At 48.2% G+C, this 22,903-nt stretch overlaps 1 protein-coding gene across 1 annotated transcript; it reads left to right on the top strand.

Annotated features, from left to right (window-relative positions):
- Positions 1 to 318: 318 nt before the first annotated feature.
- On the top strand, positions 319 to 22,387 carry LOC138821611 (ubiquilin-4). Its single transcript, XM_070014043.1, has 11 exons — positions 319 to 490; positions 2,232 to 2,383; positions 2,764 to 2,981; positions 3,524 to 3,786; positions 6,660 to 6,818; positions 14,081 to 14,306; positions 15,358 to 15,497; positions 15,898 to 15,981; positions 16,113 to 16,228; positions 17,196 to 17,379; positions 20,241 to 22,387. Exons 1-11 carry the CDS (start codon positions 383 to 385, stop codon positions 20,391 to 20,393), a joined length of 1,803 nt encoding a protein of 600 aa, XP_069870144.1. The 5' UTR covers positions 319 to 382; the 3' UTR covers positions 20,394 to 22,387.
- Positions 22,388 to 22,903: the final 516 nt, after the last annotated feature.

Raw genomic sequence — 22,903 nt, 5'->3', positions numbered from 1 at the left:
CTTTGTCCCGGAGCGGGAGTTGGCGCGGAGGGGCGGGGGCGCTTCGGGCCACAGGGAACGTGGCGCTGCTCCGGGCTGCGAGGGACCCGCGAGTCTTCCGCCCCGAGCCCGCCCCTGCCCGCACCCCGCCGGGATCACCACCCCGCGAGGCCCAGCCCCGTGGTCGGGCCGGGCCCAGGCGCGACCCCGCTGCAGTGGCCCCCCCAGTCCGCCCGGGGCGCTGTGGCTGCGGCGGGTCCGGAGGGGGCGGCGAAGCCTTGGGGAGGGGGAGGGAGGGGATCGGAGGCGGGGTGGGGGGGCGGAGGCGCCGGAGCCGAGCCGGGCCGGCCCGGGAGGAGGAGGAGTCGGGCGGGCTGGCGGGCGGCCGGGTGGCGGCGGCGGCATGGCGGAGCCGAGCGGGGCCGAGACGAGGCCCCCTATTCGGGTCACAGTCAAGACCCCCAAGGACAAGGAGGAAATCGTGATCTGCGATCGCGCCTCGGTCAAGGAGGTAGCACGGTTCGCTGGTGGGGGTGGTCAGGGAGGAGCGCGGAGGAGGGGTCAGCGGAGGGGGGGCGCTCCGTGAGGGCCTGGCCCCGGGCAAGGTCCCCGACTGGAGAGTGGGGGCCGGCGGGCACTCCAAAGTGTGGCAGGGGAAGAGAGGCGGGAAGGGGGCGCCCTGCGAGGGTGGGTATGGGGGAGCGCGGCGCGTGCTGGGGGGTGGGGGGGCGGGTTTGGCTGTGTGGCCAGAGCTGGGGGCGTGGTGGTGGAGAGTGGGGACCGGGGAAGGACCCTGGGCTTGAGGGGAGTTATGTCCCACTTATTGCGGGGGGGTTGAGGCGGAGTAGGACTGGGGCGAGGTGCTGAACCGGAGCGCACTGGGTGGGGGGTGGTGCGGGCGGAGTTCTCAGCGCCCGCTGTGTGTCTCCAGGAGGAAGCCCTGGCGTCTCTGAGCGCTGGGGCGACCCAGGGCGCTTTCCCCTCTGCCCAGAGGCATCCCACTCTCTCAAATGCAGGTGGTTACTGCTCTCTTCTGGGATTTATAGTTCTGTAGGTGCTCAATAAAATTTCGTTGCATGAGGAACTATTTATTTCCTGCACTGCTCCAGAATTTCACATAGGTGGGGCCTAAGATAGGCTGTCTGGTTGAAAGCCAGAGACCTGAAAGCTGCTTTTGCTCAGCAAGTGCACTGTTTATATTGCAAAGGTGTGTTTGGTGGTGTTGGGGTGGGGGGGAGGGCAATAGAATTTGGAGAGTCTTACTATCTCCAAAGTAGCCCTCAGTGCCATCTCTTTCCTCACTTCCATATCAGATTACTAAATCTCAGAATTTAAATAGTGTTCTCTGCAAGGCTGAATTTGAAAACAGCTCTAACTGAGAGACATGTGTTTGGTTAAGAGCCTAGACATTTGTATCAAGGCCTGAGTTCCAGTCTTCCCAAGACAAATTACCTAAACTCTCTGGTCCTCCGTTTTCTAATCTTTAGGAGATGAGGAAGATAGTGCACTAAATTGCTAACTTGTGAATGGTTAGGACTCTTACTGAATTTGTGGTAGTTGTTATGGGAAAGCTGGAAATAAAAAGAAGTGAGGCCAGGTGCTTGTGACTCACTCCTGAAATCCTAGCTTCTCAGGAGGCCTAGCTCTAAGGATCTCAGGAAAGTCCGTTAAACTCATCTCCAGTAAGTCTCACTGTGGCTCAAGTGGTAAAGTATTAGTTAGCCTTGAGCAAAATGAAGCTCACGGATAGTACCCAGGGCCTGAATTCAAGCCCCAGGACTGGCACAAAGAATAAAGAAGAAAAGGGGAAACTAGGAGCCAGAGAAGACTGAAACAAGACTCTGCCTGGGTTCAAGGCAATTTGAAGGGATTGGGAATGGGAGGGCTGCCTGAGTAGTATTCTCACAAGAGGTGAGGATAGGAGCCTCTGGGATAGAGCTGTGAGAACTAGTTGGTCTGTCTCCTTGAATGAGAATTAAGAGACCTACTGGGCTGGGGGTGTGGCTCAAATGGTAGAGACTTGTCTAGCAACTCAGACCCTCAGTTCTATTTCCAGAGCTGAAAGAAAAGAAAAAGCAATTAAGAAAGAAGCTATTTATTGTAGCTAGAGGGAGGGAGTTGAGACTGCAGAAAGGACTTCCCACAAGTAGAGGTCAGAGCAAGAGAATGCAGACATTCTTGAAGAAGTGGCAGGGTCCCCGGTGGGTGGTGTCTAGGCAGCCTCCACAATGTTCTTTGCTTCTTGATCACAGTTCAAAGAGGAAATCTCACGGAGGTTTAAGGCTCAGCAGGATCAGCTGGTCCTGATCTTCGCAGGCAAGATCCTCAAGGATGGAGACACACTGAATCAGCACGGGATCAAGGACGGGCTCACTGTCCATCTGGTCATCAAGACCCCTCAGAAGTAAGCTCAGGAGAGGAACCCACCTTGTTTTCTGGTTGGGACTTCCCAGTCCAATACTTCCTTCGCCTTTCCTCCACTACACCTAGCTGGCCTGTGCCCAGGCCTAGGTGGGTGGCTCTTGGGTAGAGACAATTGCATCTTCCTCTAGGAGATGCCCTGGATGAAGACAGATGACATTAATGACTTCCTCCCTCTCCCTGTTTACTGACTGCCCACCCGCCAGCATCGCCTCACCTCAGCCTGAGGTGACTGGGATCAGGGTTGCTCAGAAGGTGGCTTGGGCTAGCAGTAGCTGCACAGCCCACATAGAGATGGCTGTGGTACCTTCCCTCTTTGGTACTTAGTCCAACCAGGATTCATTCTCCTTTCTCTTTCCCCAGGGCTCAGGATCCAGCTGCTGCCACTGCTTCTTCCCCTTCTACTCCTGACCCGGCCTCAGCACCCTCTACCACACCTGCTTCACCTGCCACCCCTGCCCAGCCCTCCACTTCTGGCAGTGCTGCTTCAGATGCTGGCAGTGGAAGCCGGAGGAGCAGTGGGGGGGGTCCCTCCCCAGGGGTTGGGGAGGGACCCCCCAGTGCTACTGCATCTATTCTCTGTAAGCCCTTGGAAAGGAGAACACAATTTTGTGTTGGGCTAGGGAGTGGGGGAAAGCCAAAAAGGAGGGAAAAACATGGTCCTACTCCTGGTTCTATGTGACTGGGGACACCTGGACATAGGGTTCCAGACCTTAGTGCTTGACCAAGCTGGGAAGGAAACGAGTCCATGAATTTCCTAGAGGAGGGGAGTATAAGCCAAATATGAGCTCTGGGCATGGAGATTGGAAGAGCCTGTGAACTGGGAAAAGGCGACTCCCAAAATTATGCAGATGTGGAGTGTTTATTTACTCATTTAACAGGCCACTACTGATTGTCATACCTCTGCTTGACTCTGTACTTAGCTCAGTCTCTGCTGTCAAAGAGGTCTCAATCCTTTGAGCTCACCTTTTTGCCAGAAGCGGATCAGACCTGGGGCTGTGGGAGTGACTGGAAAGGGAGATGGGAAAAGTAGTTTGGGCCCATCTTGGAGACCCAAATTCTGGCTCTACTAGATGGGGGAAGGACTCTTGGGGTAGACTGTGACCCTGCCCCCTCCCCACAGCTGGCTTTGGGGGCATCCTGGGGCTGGGCAGCCTGGGCCTAGGCTCTGCCAACTTCATGGAGCTGCAGCAACAGATGCAGAGGCAGCTGATGTCCAACCCTGAGATGTTGTCACAAATCATGGAGAACCCGTTGGTCCAGGATATGATGTCTAACCCTGACCTGATGCGCCACATGATCATGGCTAACCCTCAGATGCAGCAGCTGATGGAACGGAACCCTGAGATCAGCCACATGCTGAACAACCCTGAGCTTATGAGGCAGGTAGGTTTGGGAGAAAAAGGCTAGAAGGGTGAAAAACACCTGATGCCCTGCCCTCTTCAGTCTTTCCTGCCTTGTCCCATATTGGTTTGTTTTTCTCATTCATTCATCCATTCACTTAGCAGCTATATTTTGAATATTTGAGGCAGAGTCATAGAAGGATGAAGGACTAGCTTCTGGTCTCAAAGGGAAGTGGGACAAGTAAACAAGTAGATACAGTATACGATCCTGATATCACAGAATCACAGAGGAGGGAGGGTAAGAGGTCCGGGGGTGGGCTGGGAAGGTGGCTCAGTGGTAGAGCGCTTGCCTTGCATGCCTGAGGCCCTGGGTTCGATTACTCAGCACCACATAAGCAAAAAGAAAAAAAGCCGGAAGTGGCGCTGTGGCTCAAGTGATAGAGCTCTAGCCTTGATCTGAAGAGCTGAGGGACAGCGCCCAGGCCCAGAGTTCAGGCCCCACGACTGGACCCCCCCCCCAAAAAAAAAGAGGTCCTGGGGCATACCGGGCCCAGAAGAAATGTCACCAAATTGAGACTCAAAAAGGGAGGGCAGGTGAGCCAGAGAAAAGGAAAAAAAAAAAAAATCAGGGCTAAGGGACAGAAAAGCAAAGACCTAGGAGTAAAAAATAAGTTATTTTGAGGAGCATTGTGACTGGGCAGGCCTGGTGGGGAAGAAGGCCCAGCAGATGCCATTTTGCCATTGATGTTTTTGGGAGCTTCAACTCAGACCAGTCCAAGAGATAAGGAGAGATGGTATTCCTAGCAGAGCTGTGGGTATCAGAGCTGGACTTTCCAGAAGGCAACTTCCCTAAGGGCAAGTGTTTTTTGTTTTTTGTTTTGTCAGTCGTGGAGCCTGAACTCTGGGCCTGGGCACTGTTCCTTAGCTCTTCAGCTCAAGGCTAGCACTGGAGCCACAGTGCCATTTCCAGTTTTTTCTGCTTATGTGGTGCTGAGGAATTGAACCCAGGGCCTCATGCATGAAAGGCAAGCACTCTAACACAGAGCCACCTTCCCAGCCCAAGTGTTTTGTTTGTTTGTTTGTTTGTTTTTTTGATTGGTTGTAAGGCTTGTACTCAGAGCTCTTTTGCTCAAGGCTAACACTCTACCTCTTTGAGCCACAGCTCCACTTCCAGTTTTCTGGAGGTTAATTGGAGATAAGAATCTCACAGGGATTTTTCTGTGGAGACTGGCTGCCAATCACAATCCTCAGATCTCAGCTCCCCTGAGTAGCTAGGATTACAGGCATGAACCACTGGCACCCAGCTGGGCAAGGGGTTTTGAGTGTTTAGTGCCTTATCTGGAGCTGTGCCTGATACATAGTAATTACACAATTGTTATTGGATGAATGAATATGAAATGAGATCAGAGTCCCAAGACGCTGGGCACCTCAGTCCAAAAGGGTGTGGAGTTTTGTTTTGAGGGTTTATCTTGTTTTGTTTTTATCTTTTAAGAAAGTATCTTGCTGGGCACTGGTGGCTCATGCCAGTAATCCTAGCTACTCAGGAGGCTGAGATATAGAGATCACAGTTCAAAGCCAGCCCAGGCCAGAAAGTTGGTGAGACTCTTATCTCCATTAAACCAGCAGAAAACCAGAAGTGGCGCTGTGTCTCAAGTGGTAAAGTGCTTGCCTTCAGCTGAAGAGCTGAGGGACAGCGCCCAGGCCCAGAGTTCAAGCCCCATGACCAACAAAAAAAGAAAGAGAGAGAGAGAGAGAGAAAAGAAGGAAGGAAGGAAAGAAGGAAGGAAGGAAAGGAAGGAAGGAAGGCAGGCAGGCAGGCAGGCAAGCAAGCATCTTAGAAGAGGCAAGTGTTATAAAACAAATTTGGGAAGAAGGAAGTAGGCCAATTGGGATGGGAACAAGAAGTTACTATGCTGCTATGCTCACATTCTCCCTCCTGAACTTGGTGAGGTTTGATACCATTGACTCCTAATTAAAAGTTTGCATTACCTACAAAGAAGAAAAGCTTCGCCAGGTACTGGTAGTTCATGCCTGTAATCCTAGCTACTCAGGAAGCTGAGATCAGACGATTAAGATCTGAAGCCAACCTAGGCAGAAAAGTCTGTGAGATTCTAATCTCTAATTAAGCAACAAAAAAAGGTAGAAGTGGAGTTATGGCTCAAGTGATAGTGCACCAGCCATGAGCAGAAAAAGACAAGTAAGAGCACAAGTCCTTAAATTTAAGCCCCAGTACCAGTACCAAAAAAAGAAAAAGACAAAGAAGGGGTAAAGAGAGAGAGGAGAAGATGTTGTTGACGACTGTCATCAATTTTTGGTGTTACTCAAAGTTCAGTCAGGCTAAAGACCTTGGATTGGGTTTGAGGATGTCAGCGTTGTCTCAGCCTGATCCTTCCCCTATCTGATGTGAGGTCAGGAGTCACAATGTGGTCTTGGTCAGATAGGCCAACCTGGCCTTGAAACCTGTTCTACCATTAACTGGTTATGTGTCTTAGGCAGCAAGTTCTTGAATATCTCTAAGCTTAGTTATTTGTTTTTTTCATTTACAAAATAGGAACAGGAATACTTACTCGTCATTGTGAGGATGGCATGACTTGAATTCTGTAGACTGCTATTTGTAGTAGCTTCTCAATAGATACTAATTTTCTCTCTGGACCCTCAGAGCCTAAGAAAGAAAAGCTACTGCCTCCCCCCATCTGGAAGCATGGTCCTCTGCTAGGAAAAGCCAACGGAAATAACCACAGGGAGGCAGGGCTGGGGCCTAGATTACAGGAGAGGAAGGAAGTCTGGTTTGCCTTACTCTCTGCCTCTGTGGGGCAGATCCTGCATTTTTGACACAGACCCTCTCCTCAGGGCCTGTCCTTTTTCTATCTTGGTCTCCTGGTTTCAGGGTCCATCCCGTCTCTCTTCCTTCACCAGACAATGGAACTTGCTCGGAATCCAGCAATGATGCAAGAAATGATGCGAAATCAAGACCGGGCCCTGAGCAACCTGGAAAGCATCCCCGGCGGATATAATGCCCTCCGCCGAATGTACACTGACATCCAGGAGCCCATGTTCACTGCTGCCCGGGAACAGGTGGGGACAGTGGGGGAATTGTCTGGTCTCGTTATTCCCTGCCCTCAGCCAAGGCAAGCCCAGGGTGTTGTCTCCCAGAAGAGTGAGCCTTAGCTTGAAAGCATTCCCAACAATGCAGATCCAGGTATGGTCCAACTTGAGTGGACTGAGGCATGCCAGCAGATTATGGCAGAGGTACCTAGAAAAGTGAACGAGGCATAGTATCCATTTTTGTATCACTGGCTCAAAGGTTGTAGTCAAAAGGTAGCCCTAGTACAGTGTGCCACAAGTGTGGTCCATGGCTTGCACACATCAGAATCACCTACAAATCTTGTTAATGATATTTCTTACTTCATATTTGACCTGCATTTTAAATTAAATCTCTGAGGTCATGGCCTAGTATTATGTACTTTTAAAAATGCTTAATGAGCTGTGCGCTGGTGGCCCATTCTCTGTAAGCTTAGCTAATTAGGAGGCTGAGATCTGAGTGAGGATCATAATTGGAAGCCAGCCTGGACAGGAAAATCTATGAGACTGTCCTCTCCACTTAAACACCAGAAAACCAGACGTGGAGCTGTGGCTCAAAGTGGTAGAGTGCTAGCCTTGAGCAGAAAAACTCAGGGATAGCACCCAGGCCCTGTTCAAGCCCCATGACTGACACCCCCCCCTTCCGCATAAAGAAAAAATGAATAATGAATTTATGAATAATGAATTTATTCCAAAATACAAAAAGTAGGGGCTGGGAAGATGGCTCAGTGGTAGAGTGCTTGCCTTGCATGCATGAGGCTCTGGGTTCAATTCCTCAGCACCATATAAACAAAAAGAAAAAAGCCGGAAGTGGCGCTGTGGCTCAAGTGGTAGAGTGCTAGCCTTGAGCTGAAGAGCTGAGGGACAGCGCCCAGGCCCAGAGTTCAGGCCCCATGACCGGACCCAAAAAAAAAAAAAAGTATTGATTAGTAGTTTAAAAGCAAAAAGTATAGATAAAAATGTAGACTGGGGTGCTGGGAAGGTGGCTCAGTGGTAGAGCGCTTGCCTTGCATGCCTGAGGCCCTGGGTTTGATTCCCAGCACCACATAAGCAAAAAGAAAAAAGCCAGAAGTGGCGCTGTGGCTCAAGTGGTAGAGCGCTAGCCTTGAGCTGAATAGCTGAGGGACAGCTCCCAGGCCCAGAGTTCAGGCCCCACAACCGGACCCCCCCCCCCCAAAAAAAAAATGTAGACTGGGGGCTGGGAAGTTGGCTCAGTGGTAGAGCACTTGCCTTGCATGTCTGAGGCCCTGGGTTAGATTCCTCAGCACCACATAAGCAAAAAAAGAAAAAAGCTGGAAGTGGCGCTGTGGCTCAACTGGTAGAGCGCTAGCCTTGAGCTGAAGAGCTGAGGGACAGTGCCTAGGCCCAGAGTTCAGGCCCCACAACCAGACCCCAAAAAAAAAAAAATGTAGACTGGACACTGGTGGCTCATTCCTATATTTCCAGCTACTCAGGAGGTGGAGATCTGAGGATCTCAGATGGTTTGAAGCCTGCCCAGGCAGAAGAGCCTTTGAGACTCTTCTCTCCACTAAACCAACAAAAAACTAGCACTAGAGATGTGGCTTAAGTAGTAGAGTTCCTTGAGCAAAAAAGGTAAACAAGCTCAAGGCCCTGAGTTCAAGGGCATCCTCCTTTACCCATGTTGCCCTAAACATGTTGGCCTATATAATTTCATTGCCTTTTTTGGTTCTTACTCAAAATTTAGTTTTCTTTTGTTTCGTTTTTTTTTTTTTTTTGGTCGTGGGGCTTGAACTCTGGGCTTGGGCGCTGTCCTTGTGCACTTCAGCTCAAGGCCAGCGCTCTACCGCTTGAGCCACAGCACCACTTCTGGTTTTCTAGCAGTTTATTGGAGATAAGAGTCTCACGAACTTTCCCACCCAGGCTGGCTTTGAACCGCGATCCTCAGATCTCAGCCTCCTGAGTAGCTAGGATTACAGGCGTGAGCCACCGGCTCAAAATTTAGTTTTCTATTAAACACATATATCTATATGTTTCAAATTTCAGAAGCTAATTGAAAAGTATAGAACATTATCTAAGCTGAAAATATATACAAAAGGTATCTTTTAGTTACCATCTTTCAGACATCTCTATTCTACCTTTTTTTTTTTTTTTCTTTCTTTCTTTCTTTTTTTCTTTTTTTGGTCAGTTGTGGGGCCTGAACTCTTGGCCTGGGTGCTGTCCCTCAGCTCTTCAGCTCAAGGCTAGTGCTCTACCACTTGGTCCACAGCACCATTTCCGGCTTTTTCTGTTTATGTGGTGCTGAGGAATCGAACCCAGGGCCTCATGCATGCAAGCACTTTACCACTGAGCCACCTCCCCTCTGTGTGTGTGTGTGTGTGTGTGTGTGTGTGTGTGTGTGTGTGTGTGTGTGTGTGTGTGTGTGTGTGTGTGTGTGTGTGTGTGTGTGTGTGTGTGTGTGTGTGTGTGTGTGGTGCTGGGGATCAAGTCTAGAGCCTTCTAGTAGGGAGATGTTCGTATCACTAAGCTATATCCCATTACACACACTCTCCTTGGTTACTAATGTTATGCCTTATATATTTTCCTAGTCATATATATGTGCAAGTTAAGTGTGTGTGTGTGTGTGTGTGTGTGTGTGTGTGTGTGTGTGTGTGTGTGTGGTGCTGGGGATCAAGTCTAGAGCCTTCTAGTAGGGAGATGTTCGTATCACTAAGCTATATCCCATTACACACACTCTCCTTGGTTACTAATGTTATGCCTTATATATTTTCCTAGTCATATATATGTGCAAGTTAAGTCATTATAGGTAATGTAGTAGCCTTCACATCTCCCTCCTTAGTCCTATTCCTCATTCCCTTGCCAGAGTTAACTGCTATCCTGAAGTTAGTGTTTATCATCCTGATTGTTTTATTACCTTTGTGTATGTCCATAAACATCTGTAGTATTGTTTTGCATATTTTTAAACATTATAGAAGTGGTATCGTGCTGATTCTATCACTTCAACTTGCTCTTCTTGAAATGTTTTATTGAAGACTAATGTGTGACTATAGACTTTGTACAGCTTAAGGAATTTTCACAACCCACTGGGTGTGAAGTGAGGGCAGGATCTCCTTTACTCCACTTTAGTAGATAAGGAAAACACTATATTCAGAGTGGCCCATGCTTTCCTAACAAACAGATCATTCTTTTTTTTTTTTTTTTTTTTTTTGGTCGGTCGTGGGGCTTGAACTCTGGGCCTGGGCGCTGTCCCTCAGCTCTTCAGTTCAAAGCGAGCGCTCTACCACTTGAGCTACAGCGCCACTCCCGGTTTTCTGGTGGTTTTATTGGAGATAGGAGTCTCACGATCTCTCCTGCCCGGGCTGGCTTTGAACCGCGATCCTCAGATCTCAGCCTTCTGAGTAGCTAGGATTACAGGCGTGAGCCACCAGCGCCCGGCTAAACAGATCATTCTTGTCTTGTCCGATACTAAATTTCCCAGATGAGTGTCATTTACTGATTTATCTATTTTCCTGTTTTGTTGATTTGTCCCTATGGTGAATCCACATTGTCTTAAGTAGTCTTGGTATCTGTAGAATAATGAATTCTCCACTCCATTCCTTTTTTTTTTTTTTTTTTTTGTCAGTCAAAAAGCTTGAATTCTGGGCCTGGGTGCTGTCCCTCAGCTCTTCAGCTCAAGGCTAGCACAGTGCCACTTCTGGTTTTCTGAGTGGTTTATTGGAGATAAGAGTCTCATGGACTTTCCTGCCAGACTGGCTTTGATCTGAGATTCTCAGATCTCAACCTCCAGAGTAGCTAGGATTACAGGTATGAGCCACCACGCTCAGCTCCATTCTTTTTATTGAGGTCGTAATGGGAATGAACTCAGGGCCTTGTACTTGCAAGGCAGCTGCTATACCATTTGAACTGAGCCTCTTTTTTTTTTTTTTGTCAGTTGTGGGGCTTGACCTCTGGGCCTGGAAGCTGTCCCTCAGCTCTTCAGCTCAAGGCAAGAACACTACCACTTGAGCTACAGTGCCACTTTCAGGTTTTCTGGTGGTTTATTGGAGATAAGAGTCTCACAGCCTATCTTTCCTGGGCTGGCTTTGCACCTTGATCCTCAGATCTCAGCCTCCTGAGTAGCTAGGATTACAGACATGAGCCACCAACGCCTGGCACCTCCAGCTCTTTTTTGCATTATTTTTGAAGTAGAATCTCATATTTTGCCTAGGCAGACCTGGGCTGTGGTCTTCCTACTTGTGTTTCCCTGTATCACTGAGGATACCAAGTGTGTACCACTATGCCCAGTCATTGAATGAAATGAAGTCTTGAGAACTTTTATGTCTAAGTTGGCCTGGAATCATGACTCCCCAGTTTTCATCTAGGATTACAGACTTGAACCACCGTACACAATACCAACCCATTCTTCAAAAACAAAAACATCCTAGGCCAGGCACTGGTGGCTCACACCTGTAATCCTAGCTGCTCAGGAGGCTGAGATCTGAGGATCCCCATCAAAGCCAGCCAGGGCAAGAAAGTCCATTAGACTCTTACCTCCAATAAACCACCAGAAAACCGGAAGTGGTGCTGGTGCTGTGGCTCAAGTGGTAGAGTGCTAGCCTTGAGCTGAAGAGCTGAGGGACAGCGCCCAGGCCCCGAGTTCAAGCCCCATGACCAAAAAAAAAAAATCTTGGTTATTCTTAACACTGCTTCCTCCCACCCCCCAGACCTAAGCTTGAACCCAGGATTTAGACACAGTCCTGAGCGCTTTTGTCAGGCTAGCCTAGCACACTACCACTTTGAGCCACAGCTCCACTTCCAGTTTTCTGGTTGTTAATTGGAGATAAGAGTCTTATAAATTTTCCTGACAAGGCTTAGCTTTGAACCATGATCCTCAGATCTCAGCCTCCTGAGTAGTTAATATTTCAGGTGTGAGTCATCGGTTCCTGGCTGACTTCCAGATTTTTCTGTGATTTATTGAAGATGAGAGTCTCATAGAACTGAGGATTGAGGTTCATAGCCAGCCTGGGCAGGAAAGTCCATGAGACTCTTATCTCCAATAAGCCACTGGAAAACCAGAAATGGTGCTGTGGCTCAAGTGATAGCCTTGAGCTGAAGAGCTGAGGGACAGTGCTCAGGCCCAGAGTTCAAGCCCCACTGCTGATTTAAAAAAAAAAAAAGAGTCTCATAAACTTTTCTGCTGTTCTGGCTTCAAACCACAATCCTCAGGTCTCAGCATGCGAAGTAGCTAGGATGATAGGCACTCACTTTCTCATACTCTTGAACCTCCTGAATGCTGAAATTACATTTGCATACCAACACACTGGACTAGGCATTGCTTTCTTAGAAGTTGTTAGTAGAAATCAACCATGAATATGTGTGTGTGTGTGCACGTGTGTGCCCCCGTGCCTGCCTGCCTGCCTGCCAGTACTTGGTCTTGAACTCAGGCCTGTGCTCTTTTTCAGCCTTTTAGCTCACAGTTGGTGCTCTACCACTTGAGCCACACTTCCATTTCCACCTTAAATAGGCTTCCCAGTTTTATCTGCCCAGGCTGGCTTTAAACTAAGATCCTTAGATCTCAGCCTCCTGAATAGTTATAAGGATGGGGCTGGGAAGGTGGCTCAGTGGTAGAATGCTCGCCTTGCATGCATGAGGCTCTGGGTTCAATTCCTCAGTACAGCAGAAAAAGCCAGAAGTGGCACTGTGGCTCAAGTGGTAGAGCGCTAGCCTTGAGCTGAAGAGCTGAGGGACAGCGCCCAGGCCCAGAGTTCAGGCCCCATGACTGACAAAAAAAAAAAAAAAAAAAAAGGATGAACCACTGGTGCCTAGTAAAACCCCAAGTTTTTTTTTTTAAAGGAAAAGAAACGGGAAAACTGTAAGGCATTTTTGCTTCATAAGTCATACTTACTAATATTTGCTGTGACAGAAATTAAAGCTAAGATTTTTTTTTTTTAACTGTATTTTTTTTGTCTTTTCTTTTTTGGTACTGGGGATCGAACCCAGGACGTTGCACTTGCTAGGCAAGTGCTTTGCCACTGAGCTACATCCCAGCCCTTTTTTTTTTTTTTTTTTTTTTTTTGCCAGTCCTGAAGCTTGAACTCTGGTCCTAGGTACTGTCCCTGAGCTCCTTTTTGCTCAAGGCCCCCTCTCCAACTTGAGCCACAGCCCGACTTCCAGTTTTTTCTGTGATTAAGAGATAAGAGTCTTCCTGCCTAGGCTGGCTTTGAACTGGGAGCTTCCTGAGTAGCTAGGATTAAAGTATGAGCCACTGGCACCCAGCTTGAGAGTTTGTTTGTTTTTTTAAATACTTTATTTAGGCCAGGTGCTGGTTACATGGTTCACATGGTAGAGTACCAGTTTAAGCCAAAAAGCTAAGAGACAGTACCCAGGTTCTGAGTTCAAGCTCTAGTCATGTTATGTAGCCTTTGGATAATTCCATTATAGCCTCATAAGAGAATAAGAGTGAAAAAGGCAATTAACATCTTAGAATTATGAAAAACATTTTAAATTTTGCAGGGATCCTAAGACCACACTTTGAGAACTACTGTACTAAAGGAATATTCTAAGTATTAAAATAAATGTGTTAGGCACAATGGCACTCAATGAATAATGGCTGCTCTCATTCTGGAGAGTTCAGGAAGAGATTTAACCCTTAGGATATACCTGTAAGAAAAAGCAGAGCTGAAAGCTAGATGGGGGTGACCATGCTGGACATGCTGTCAGAACAAGAAATCTAAAGCAGGGACTAAGACTAAAACTGGTACACGCACCCTGGCTTACGAATCCTGTTATCTGAATAAACGTCTACTGAGATGGAAGGAACTAAACTCAGAGTGGGCAAGTGGTTGATCAGCCTTGTTTTGTGGCCCACTTTGAACAGGAAAGTGGCTAGCAGTGAAAAACCCACATGGGGAGGGGCCAAAGCTGCTTAGATATCTCCTACTTGCCTGCTTCAGGATTACCTGGGAACTCAAGAAGGGATGCTCCTTGGCTTCGGCCTCTGAGAAAGGCTGAGCAAGTAAAATAGGGTCCAGGACTCCCTTAGCGAACACATCACTTGGGCAAGGCTCTGTCCTAGTTTCTAGGGGCCAGAGGGAGGAGATTTTCAGGTTCATGTGATGAAGTTAGGACTCTCACTTGGGTCTGTACTGTGAGGGCTGAGGGTGGAGCCTTCCTTTGTGGACAAAGAACTGAGCCCAGAATTTTAGATTTCTCTCCCTTTTCTGGGGAAGGGGAGGCTCTTAGGTAAGAGGAGAGAAAGGGCCTAGCTCTTATCCCTGATTTGTTTCCGTCCTTAACCCAAAACCTTTCCCTCCTCCCAGTTTGGCAACAATCCTTTCTCTTCCCTGGCCGGGAACTCCGACAGCTCGTCCTCCCAGCCTCTTCGGACTGAGAATCGAGAGCCCCTCCCTAACCCCTGGAGCCCCTCGCCCCCCACCTCCCAGGCCCCCGGGTCCGGTGGGGAGGGCACCGGAGGATCGGGGACGAGCCAGGTGCACCCGACAGTCTCGAACCCCTTTGGGATCAATGCGGCTAGCCTGGGGTCAGGTATGTCTTAGGGTGGAAGGAGCTTAGTAGGGTCACTAGGGCAGTTCCTCTGCTATACTGCTGAATAGAGCTTACACTGCTTCAGGACATTGAAGCTAGAGATGAGATTATTAAAGCTATGGACAGAGGCTCAGCAGCCTCAGGTAGTGTCCCCACCCTTCAGAGGTGGAAGGTTTGTTTTCACCATGTCCTGCTATACCTGAGAGTGACCTGAGTAATAGCTCATGAACAAACCAGGCAAGTTCATGAGTGTCTTTGGTACCATCCAGTATAAATGGGTTAGATGGGGAGGTGGAGGGTTTGTTGTGGAAGAATCAGGGCAGATCCAGGGACAGGCAGATGTGAAGCAGGGCGAGAAGGATGTACAGGGCTGCCATGTATAGAAGTGCAAGTTATTCACTGCACAACCCTAGGGAATGCTTTATCTGGATTGTGACTATACACATGGCTCTGGGAATGTCTTTTGTAGCTGTCTTGATTTCACTGCACCATGGGAGATACCTTGATTGGGAAGGTCCTTTCCCCTCTATGTGCTTCAGCTTCCTTATTACAAAATATGGACTAGCACTTGATTCAAGGCTTTCCAATTATATTCCTGAGTCCTGGGGGTTTGGAACCATCTCTAGAATGAGGAGGGATGCTATAGAAGAGGCTCTCTGCCTCCTGCCCCAGCTCCAACCAGACTATCTATTGATATACTTGGTTTTGGAGTAAGATTTGACTTGAAGAAGGAGTGTCTGCAGCTGCACAGGTTTGAAAATCATTGGCCTGGGTATGTTTAATCAGTCCTTTCCAACTCAGATATTATCTGACCTTGTGGCAGCAACAGGCCAGAGGGGCATAAATTGGACCCAGTTTCTAACTGACTTATCCTTAGCAAAATAGATGGTGAGCTGACTTTGGAGTCAGAAGAGACTTAGACTCAGGCTCAGAACTTGGGTGCCTTCTGAGTTTTCTAACCACTCAGTGTCTGGAGTGAGGATGATTGAAGTGAGGCATCTGGTTTCCATTTGGACCCCTTCTCTCCTGTCTTTTTTCTTCCTTGTCCTAGGAATGTTCAACAGCCCAGAAATGCAGGCACTTCTCCAACAGATCTCTGAGAACCCCCAGCTGATGCAGAATGTGATCTCAGCCCCCTACATGCGCAGCATGATGCAGACACTTGCCCAGAACCCTGATTTTGCTGCTCAGGTATCAAACTTTCATAAGGGGAATATTGCTGGGGAAGAGGTTCCCCCTAATAGAGTAGTATGATTCCTGATGCTCTTCACTGCTCCGAGTATAGTTATGCTGGCCAGATTTCTTACAGTAGGACAGATATCAAGGGAGGCTGATGGGGGTGGGTTTTTTTGTTTTGTCAGTTGTGTGGTTTGAACTCAGGGTCTAGGCACTATCCCTGAGCTCTTTTGGTCCAAGTTAGGGCTCTACCTCTTTGAGCCATAGCTCCCAGTTGGAAATGAGTATTACAGGGAGTTTCTATCCAGGCTGGCTTTGAACCACAATCCTTATATCTCAGCCACCAGCACCCAGCTGGGGGTGTTTCTTAGGGTGGGAAGACCCAGGCCTCCCTCTCCTAACTTCCCTTTGGCAGATGATGGTGAATGTGCCGCTCTTTGCTGGGAACCCCCAGCTGCAGGAGCAGCTCCGCCTACAACTCCCTGTCTTTCTACAACAGGTAAGTTGGGAGCCTCAAGGGCTGCAGAGGAAGGGCAAGAGGTGGACTCATTTGATTAGAAGTGGAGGTAGGGATTCTGGCTTTAGGATGCCTCCTCCTTTCTGCCCCTTCCCTTTCTCTTCTCTCATCAGATGCAGAATCCGGAGTCCCTCTCTATCCTCACTAATCCCCGGGCCATGCAGGCTTTACTGCAGATCCAGCAGGGACTACAGACCTTGCAGACTGAGGCTCCTGGTTTGGTACCCAGGTGAGGAGGGAATGGGCAACAAGGTCTTGGCTGGCTGCTCCACTCCTTTATCCCCTTTATCTCTTTGCCACTGAGCAGCCCCCATATTCCTGATGATCTCCTTTCCTGTCTTCCTGTTTTTCCTTCTGGATATTCATTCCCTCCCCTCCCTCTCCGTCTCCCTCTCCCTCTGTCCTCTCTTTCTCTTTCTTTTCTTTCTCTTCTTCCCCCCCCACCCCGTCCTCATAACTCAAAATCCTCCCTCAGCCTCTTAACTGTTGAGATTACAAGCATTGCACCAGAGTCCATTCTTTTATTTTGGAGGGGGGCGGCAGTTGTAGGGCTTGAACTTAGGATTTGGGCTCTGTCTCTGAGCTTTTTTTGTTAAAGGCTGGTCCTCTACCACTTTTTTTTTTTTTTTGGTCAGTTGTGGGGCCCTGGGCACTATCCCTGAGCTCTTCAACTCAAAGCTAGCCCTCTACCACTTGATCCACAGTGCCACTTCCAGTTTTTTCTGCTTATGTGGTGCTGAGGAATCAAATCCAGTCCCTCATGCATGCAAGGCAAGCACTCTACCACTGAGCCACTGGTGTTGTCAGTCATGAATTCTGGGTCTGGGTGCTGCCCCTGAGCTCTTCAGCTCAATTTGAGCACGCTACTACTAGAGCTACAGCACCACTTCCTGCTCTACCATGTTGAGCTACAGCACCACTTCCTGCTCTACCATGTTGAGCCACAGCACCACTTCTAGTTTTCTGGTGGTTAAGTGAAGGCAAGAGCTCACAGACTTTCCTAGACCCTGAGTTCAAGCCCCAGGATGGGCACAAAAACAAGAGTCTCATGGACTTTCCTGCCTGGGCTGGCTTCGAAGCACAATCCTCAGATCTCAGCCTCCTGAGTAGCTAGGATTACAGAATTGAGCCATGGGTGCCTGGCTCTTCCCTTTCTTGAATGCTGTCTCTCACCTCTTGATCTTTCCTGCCTACAGTCTTGGCTCCTTTGGGATGTCCCGGACCACAGCCCCCTCAGGCGGCAACTCAGGATCTACAGCTGAGGCTCCCTCCTCCTCACCAGCCACACCAGCCACATCTCCTCCCACTGGGGCTTCCAATACCCAGCAGCACCTCATGCAGCAGATGATCCAGTTGTTAGCTGGAGGTGGAAACTCACAGGTACATGGGACAGTGGGAACTGCGACCAGGACTGCCCTTTCCATCTTGGACAGTGTCAAAGGTAGCAGTAGAGGGAAGATACACCAAGATAGGCTTTGCAGGCAGCCAAACACTTTTAAGTCCTGATCTGCCACTCACTAGCCTTAGGCAGGTTGCCAATCATTCCTGAGTTCAATTTCTATGCTTGTAAAGTGGAGATGAGAACATTAATAGTACTTACCATGTAACAGCACTGTTGTGAATGCTTTATATAGGAGCGCTCATTTCCCTTATTTCCCAGGACAATCTTAAGAGAAAGCTATTATTATTACCTCTGCGTTACAGATGAAGAAAATCAAGGCCTAGAGAGGTGGTAGAGCTAAAATTCAAACCCAAGCATTCAGTCTTCAGAATTTACACTTTAAAGCTGGGCATTAGCTGGGCGCTGGTGGCTCACGCCTGTAATCCTAGCTACTTAGGAGGCTGAGATCTGAGGATCACGGTTCAAAGCCAGCCCGGGCAGGAGAGACTGTGAGACTCCTATCTCCAATAAACCACCAGAAAACCAGAAGTGGCGCTGTAGCTCAAGTGGTAGAGCGCTCGCCTTGAGCTGAAGAGCCGAGGGACAGCGCCCAGGCCCAGAGTTCAAGCCCCCCACCGACCAAAAAAAAAAAAAAAAAGCTGGGCGCTGGTGGCTCACACCTATAATCCTAGCTACTCAGGAGGCTGAGATCTGAGGATTGCAGTTCAAAGTCAGCACAGGCAGGAAAGTCCCTATGACTCTTATCTCCAATTAACCACAAGAAAACTAGAAGTGGCACTGTGACTCAAGTGATAGAGTGCTCTTCTTGAGCTGAAGAGCTGAGGGACAGCACCCCTGCCCAGAGTTCATTCCCCATGACCAACAAAAAAAAAGAAAAAATTTACACTTTAAATCCTGTATTATATCATTCTATTTCTAGCAAAGGATCCTTTGTTTTTAGTGCTGGAGATTGAACCCAGGTCTTCACATATACTAAACATATGCCTTACTATGGAACTCCCTCCCCAACCCCTGCAAGGATTCTTTTGATAAAGCACATTCTATATCTAAGATTGGAAAGGATTCTGGAAGGTGAAATGACTAGAGTTTTGGTTAACAAAGTAAAGGCCAGGTTTTGGATAACAAAGTTTTGGTTAACAAAGTAAAGGACACATACACACACACACACACACACACACACACACACACACACACACACACACACACACACACACACACACACACACACACACACACACACACACACACACACACACACACACACACACACACACACACACACACACACACACGGTTTTGGATAACAAAGTTTTGGTTAACAAAGTAAAGGACACACACACACACACACACACACACACACACACACACACTGTTCCCGGAGAGACACACACACACACACACACACACACACACTGTTCCCGGAGAGACCCACTACCAACACACACACACACACACACACACAGGTTCCTGGCTCTGTGTAGAGCACTAAGCTGGTCTGATGACCTCCAAGATCTACTGTGAATGGGATAAGCAACATGGAACACTGGAAGGTGCCCCTGATACAGTGGGTCCTGGGGTCTGGGTGAACGATTTGCTCTTTGACCCTAGGTGGCAAGTCCTTTCTTTCTCTGGAATATACTTTTGGAGTACACTTTCTTCTCAACAGCCAGGCAGATAGTGATTGCCAACCTTCTTCTGAGTTTTGTTCATGATTGAGGCTAGTGGAGCACTAGCCTTGAGGAGCTCAAGCATCCCTTAGGAAAATGTTTCCAGGAGATGTTTATAGGAGTGTGGAGAATGAAAAGCCTTCTCTTTTGTAAATTGTGTGTGTTGATCAGTCAAACAAAATTAAACAGATCATTTCTCTCCTGGGACCCTTTTCAGGCCTTGACAAGAGCTGTGTGTGATAACTGTCAGGAGGGGCATGGTTAGCATACATCTTATTTGATCACAGATCATTTGGCTTGTGAAGCACCTGTTAACATCTCCAGAGTATTTATGGGAGGTAATAAGGAATATAAGCTTCACTGTACCTATCAGAAACTTTGACTTTTTTTTTTTTTTTTTTTTTTTGCCAGTCCTGGGGCTTAAACTCAGGGCCTGGGCACTGTCTATGAGCTTCTTTTTGCTCAAGGCTAGCACTCTACCACTTCAGCCACAGAACCACTTCTGGCTTTTTTTTCTGTTTGTGGTACTGAGGAATTGAACCCAGGGCTTCATGCATGCTAGGCAAGCACTCTACCACTAAGCCACATTCCCAGCTCAACTTTGACATTTTAAAGATCACCTAATTACAGGTATAATGACCTTGGAACTTGGGATCCCTGTCCATTTGTTTTGCACTTTTTCCTGTCCCACTGATTGATACAGAGGACATTAAAGACCTACTAGTTTTTTTTTTGTTTTGGTTATTGGGTTTTTTATTGTCAGTTGTGGGGCTTGAACTCTGGGCCTGAGCACTGTCCCTCAGCTCTTCAACTCAAGGCTGGTGCTCTACCACTTGAGCTATAGTGCCACTTCCAGTTTTCTGGTGGTTTATTGGAGGTAAGAGTTTCACGAACTTTCCTGCCCCGGCTGGCTTTGAACAGTGATCCTCAGATCTCAGCCTTCTGAGTAGCTAGGATTACAGGCATGAGCCACTGGCACCCAGTCTTACTAGTCTTTTATAAAACCTCAGTTTCACAGAGTCTCCCTGGGAGTCAGGTGTGTTGGAACACGCCTATAATCCCAACGTTCTGGAGGCTGAAGCAGAGGGATTGATAGGTTGAAGCTCCAAAAACAAAACCAATGTCCCCCTGAGTGGGTCCCATGCCCTCCTCACAATGCCTGTCTCCTCCAGGTGCAGACACCAGAAGTGAGATTTCAGCAGCAACTGGAGCAGCTCAACTCCATGGGTTTCATCAATCGTGAGGCCAACCTGCAGGCCCTGATTGCCACAGGAGGGGACATCAATGCAGCTATTGAGAGACTCCTGGGCTCCCAGCTCTCCTGATGTCTAGGCCCATGCCTCCTGCCTCTCCCACTACTCAAGGCCAGCCTTGGTTCCTCAGTCAGCCCCTTCCCCTCTGCAGCTTGTCCCTCTGTCTTGTTCTCTGCCAACAACTGGGTGACTTTAAAGGAATGGGCCTTAATCCCATAGTTATAAGAATTTAGGTTTTACTGCTATCTCACAGAACCTTCTCTATTGATGCTTCTTGAGCAGAACTATTTAAACTATTTTCACAGTTCTGTTGATTGCCCCGCTCCCCCCCAACACACACACACAACCATCTTTTACAATCTGCAAATATCTCAGTCAAAAGAGGACCCAGCTGTTTGGTTTACTGGAAAAGTCTTCCATCAGTACTGCTAGGGTTCATCTTGCCTTACATTTATTTCTGGTAACTGTCTTCCTTGTTCTTCCCCCTCCTCAGCCCCAGCCCTGCCAGTGCTAGAATTTTATACTCTGAAGGTAAGGGGCAGGTGAAACAGGCTGTGATTTTCTTCTACAACCCCTCTTCATGGGCTTGTTCTTTCATGGGCTCTTTTGGGACTTCAAAGGCAAGGAGAAAGATGTCTGTTCATGTCCAAAGCAAGAGATGAGACACAGCACTCTGGATAGGAATCAACAAGACCAAATCAAATCCCGGCGCCTGTGGCTCATGCCTATAATCCTAGCTACTCAGGAGGCTGAGATCTGAGGATCACAGTTCAAAGCCAGCCGGGGCAGAAAGGCCATGAAACTCTTACCTCCAATAAAACACCAGAAAACCAGAAGTGGTGCTGTGGCTCAAGTGGTAGAGTGCTAGCCTTGAGCTGAAGAGTTGAGGGACAGCACTCGGGCCTAGAGTTCAAGTGGCACAACTGACAAAAACAAGACAGATTAGATCAATCCAATGGAGACTGGTGCAGAAGAGAAGGGATTAAGGGATTGGAGGCCTTGCTCAGTTGGTAGAGCGCCACCTAATAAGCCAAAGTGTCAGGGACTGAGTTCAAGTTCCAGTCTCACACCTACAATTAAAAAAAAAAATGAGAGAGATTTGGAGAAGGAATCAGGAAGCCAGCCTGAGCACATCATGGAAGCTGAGGGGTGGGTGTGGGTGTGGGTGTGGGTGTGGGTGTGGGTGTGTGTAAGCTGAGGGGTGTGTGTGTGTGTGTGTGTGTGTGTGTGTGTGTGTACTAATAGCTCTTTGGAGCCCAGGCTTGACAGAGGAAACTAGAGAGAATGATGGAATTCTAGTTGAAGAAAGGGGTTTGTCAGGTACCATTAGCTCACACCTATAATCCTAGCTATTCAGGAGGCTGAGATCTGAGGATAGCAGTTCAAAGCCAACCCAGGCAGGAAAGACTGTGAGACTTTAATTAACCACCAAAAAGCCAGAAATGGAGCTGTGGCTCAAGTGGTAGAGCTCAGTCTTTGAGCACAAAAGCTCAGGGACAGCACCCAACCCTGAATTCAAGATGAACCAGCACAATGAGGCCCAATGATGAAGCTAGGCACCTAATATAGGCTGCCTTCCTTTAAACATGCGCATACATTTTTTCTGTGAGCCTAGAACCTATTGTTTCTGAGTAACTGCAAGGCAAGATGGATAGCCCTTTTTGAAGCTATTGCAGCTATGACTGGAACCCTTACACCATCACTTCTTTAGAGAAATATAGGGAAGTTTCTCCTCTGGAGCCAGCCTTGGAACTTTTTCAGTTTCCTTCTAGGCTGAAAAGTTTATTTGAGGAAGGAGAGGGGAGGATAGCAATGGTGCCTTTAATCTGGAATGGGATATTGCCCTGCTGGAACACAGGAGGGGGCTCTGTCACCTCCCTCCCATCTGTATGGCCCAGCTGCTTGGAGGACTCCCTGGTTGAGAATACAGAGGCAGGAGGTGCAGAATACACTCATAAGTGGGAATAGGTTTCAAACAGTCCAGAGAAGATGTCTGCCTTTCCCTCCCTCCCTTCTCCAACTCCCACACTGGCCTTTGTAAATAAATGGCGTGGTCTTTGTTGTGAGAGTATGTGGTTATTTTTCTGCAGGGGAGGAGGTAGCTGAAGATAACTTCTTGGTTTTACAGAAGATTAACTGAGATCTAAGCAAGATGCTAGTGGCTCATGTCTGTAGTCCTACTTGAGGCTAATATTTTAAAGCCAGCTTGAGCAGACATTTGCAAGAGACTTGTGAATAACCAACAAAAAGCTGGAAGTGGAGGGATGGCTCAAGTGGTAGAGTTGTCTTGAATGAAAAACCAAGTAAGATTGTAAGGGCCTCATAACCGACACCAAAAAAGGGGAAAAGATAAAGGAAGGATCTAGAATTTTTTTTTTTTTTTTTTTTTTTTTTTTGTTTTTTGTCGGTCGTGGGGCTTGAACTCTGGGCCTGGGCTCTGTCCTTCAGCTCTTCAGCTCAAGGCGAGCGCTCTACCACTTGAGCTACAGCGCCACTTCCGGTTTTCTGGTGGTTTATTTGAGATAGGAGTCTCACGGTCTCTCCTGCCCGGGCTGGCTTTGAACCGCGATCCTCAGATCTCA

This window comes from Dipodomys merriami, unplaced genomic scaffold (assembly GCF_024711535.1).
Source record: "Dipodomys merriami isolate MVZ:Mamm:240054 unplaced genomic scaffold, mDipMer1.0.p SCAF_92, whole genome shotgun sequence".
Classification (NCBI taxonomy): domain Eukaryota; kingdom Metazoa; phylum Chordata; class Mammalia; order Rodentia; family Heteromyidae; genus Dipodomys; species Dipodomys merriami.
Note: the sequence above shows the minus strand (reverse complement) of the source record. Positions and strands in the feature narration are given on the sequence as shown.